Source organism: Numida meleagris, chromosome 3, assembly GCF_002078875.1.
Source record: "Numida meleagris isolate 19003 breed g44 Domestic line chromosome 3, NumMel1.0, whole genome shotgun sequence".
Lineage (NCBI taxonomy): Eukaryota > Metazoa > Chordata > Aves > Galliformes > Numididae > Numida > Numida meleagris.
In genome coordinates, this window is record NC_034411.1 from 8,128,913 (window position 1) to 8,130,998 (window position 2,086).

Genomic DNA, 2,086 nt, shown 5'->3' on the forward strand with positions numbered 1-2,086 from the left:
GGAGAGAAAGGGATGGAGAGAGGGAGACAGAAGGATGGAGGGAGGGAGGGATGGAGGGATGGAGAGACAGGAGGGGATGGAAAGAGGGAAGGAGGGAGGGAAAACGGCATGGATGGAGGAATGGAGGGAGGGAGGGAGGGAGGGAGAGGGAAGGAGGGGGGATGGATAGATGGAGGGATAGAGAGAGGGATAAAGGGAGAGGGGGAGGTAGGAGGGAAGAATGGAGGTAGGGAGGGATGAAGGGATGGAGAGAGAGAGGGATGGAGAAATGGATGGAGAGAGGGAGATGGAGAGATGGGGAGGGGCAGATGGAGGGTGGGAGGGAGGGAGGGAGGAATGGAGAGAGGGATTCTGGGAGGGTGGATGGAATGGAGGGATGAATGGAGGGAGGGAGAGAGGGATGGATGGAAGGAAGGAGGGATGATGGGAGAGGGAAGGAAGGAGGGAGGGATGGAGAGATGGAAGGAGGGAGGACGGGAGAGAGGGAGGGAGGGAGAGGGAAGGAGGGAGGGAGGAATGGAGGGATGGAGAGAGAGGAAGGGATGGAGAGAGGGAAGGAGGAAGGGAAAACGAGAGGGAGAGAGAGGGGGATGGATGGAAGGACTTCTCGCCTCCCTCTTCGGAGTGTGTCCCCTTGGGGTGTGTGCGAGGAGAGGGGGGGGGGGGGGGGGGGGGGGGCATCCCTGGAGGGCCCCGAACTTTGTGGGGTTATTAAGAAAAAGAAGAGAAAACCGAGGGGAGAGGCGCGGCGCGGGGCCGGGAGCGCTGAGCGGCGGTGTGCGCGCCCCAACGCGCCGCCCGTCCGCGCTACAGCTGAACGCGAGCGCACCGCGCACCGCGCACCGCAGCGCACCGCGGGGCTTTCTCTCTCCCAATCCCCCCCGTCTTTATTTATTTATTTTTCCCCCTTCTCCTCCCGGTTCCTCGGCGGGGACACCCGCAGCCCGACGGCGAGGACGACGAGGAGGAAGAGGAAGGCCGCTCGGCGCTCCCTGCCCGGCTCCCCCCGGCTCCCCCCGCCGCTTCGGGCCCCGCCGAAGTTTCCCCGCCCCGCGGCCGGGTCGGACCCGACCGACCAAACTTTCCCCCCCCCCCCGCTCCCCGGTATCCCTCTCCCCCCGCGGGAAGCACACAGGAGGCGCTCGGTCCGGTAAGAAAGATTCGGCTTTTATTGAAAACGCTCTCTCCGTCTCTCGGCACTGTAATAAATAAACGGGGGCTCCGCGGGGCCCGGCGCAATAAATACGGCGCGGGGACAGCGGGGGGGTGCGGGCCGGGGCCGGGAGGGCCCTCCCCGTGGGGTCGGTGTTGTTTCCCTGGGCCCCTCTCACCCTACACCACGAACCCGGGGTTGCGCGGAGCTCCGGACGGGACCCGCCGGCTCCGGCCTGAGGGAATTGGGGGGGGGGGGGGGGTCGGGGGGAGAGCGTGTGTGTGGGGGGGATTTTATTTTATTTCATTTTATTTTTTTGCAAAACCATTTTTTTTTCTTTTTCTTTCTTTTTTCTTTTTCTTTCTTTGCAGCCTCTCGTCGGCGTTTCGGCACTGCGGGACGGGGCGGCCGCTCACTGCAGGACGCACTTCTCCTCCCGCTTGGCCATCTTGCCTTTGTTTTGCTCCAGGGTCCTCTCCAGGTGCTCGTCCTCCTCCTCGGCCCTGCGGGGAAACTCGGGGGTGAGCGGGGGCACGGGGCCCGGCCCCCCCCCGCCTCTCACTCACTGCTTCTCCTGCGCGTCCAGGTCCCGCACCAGCGCGTCCCGCTTGTTCACCAGCAGCACCAGCTCGTCCAGCAGCAGCTGCTCCCGCCGCTTCTGCGCCTCCGTCTTCTGCCAGTCTGCGGGGCGGGACGGACACGGTCACGGCACGGCACGGCCCGGCGGGGCGCAGCCCGACCCGGTGCGGCACGGTCCGGCCCGGCTCTGCCCGCCGGGGAGCAGCCCGCAGCCCCGCCGCCACCCCGCCCGGCACGGCCCGCCGCCGCCCGCCTCGTCTTTCATTCTTTTAACGACTTTTAGCGTTTAGCCCCGTGATTTCTGTTCCCCGCGGGACCCCGCACCCGGAGCGTTCCCCCCGAAGGGGCTCCGCA

At 65.7% G+C, this 2,086-nt stretch overlaps 1 protein-coding gene across 9 annotated transcripts in view; it reads right to left on the reverse strand.

Moving 5' to 3' along the window:
- The window catches only part of EHBP1 (EH domain binding protein 1), a 196,851-nt gene continuing 195,911 nt past the window's right edge, over positions 1,147–2,086 (reverse strand). For all 9 annotated transcript variants that reach the window (XM_021392958.1, XM_021392953.1, XM_021392959.1 and 6 more), the window contains 2 exons: positions 1,720–1,834; positions 1,147–1,656 (listed from right to left, as the gene is read on the reverse strand). In XM_021392958.1, coding sequence (XP_021248633.1) covers positions 1,566–1,656; positions 1,720–1,834 — 206 coding nt within the window. In that variant the 3' untranslated portion in view covers positions 1,147–1,565. The remainder of the gene's footprint in view (positions 1,657–1,719; positions 1,835–2,086) is intronic.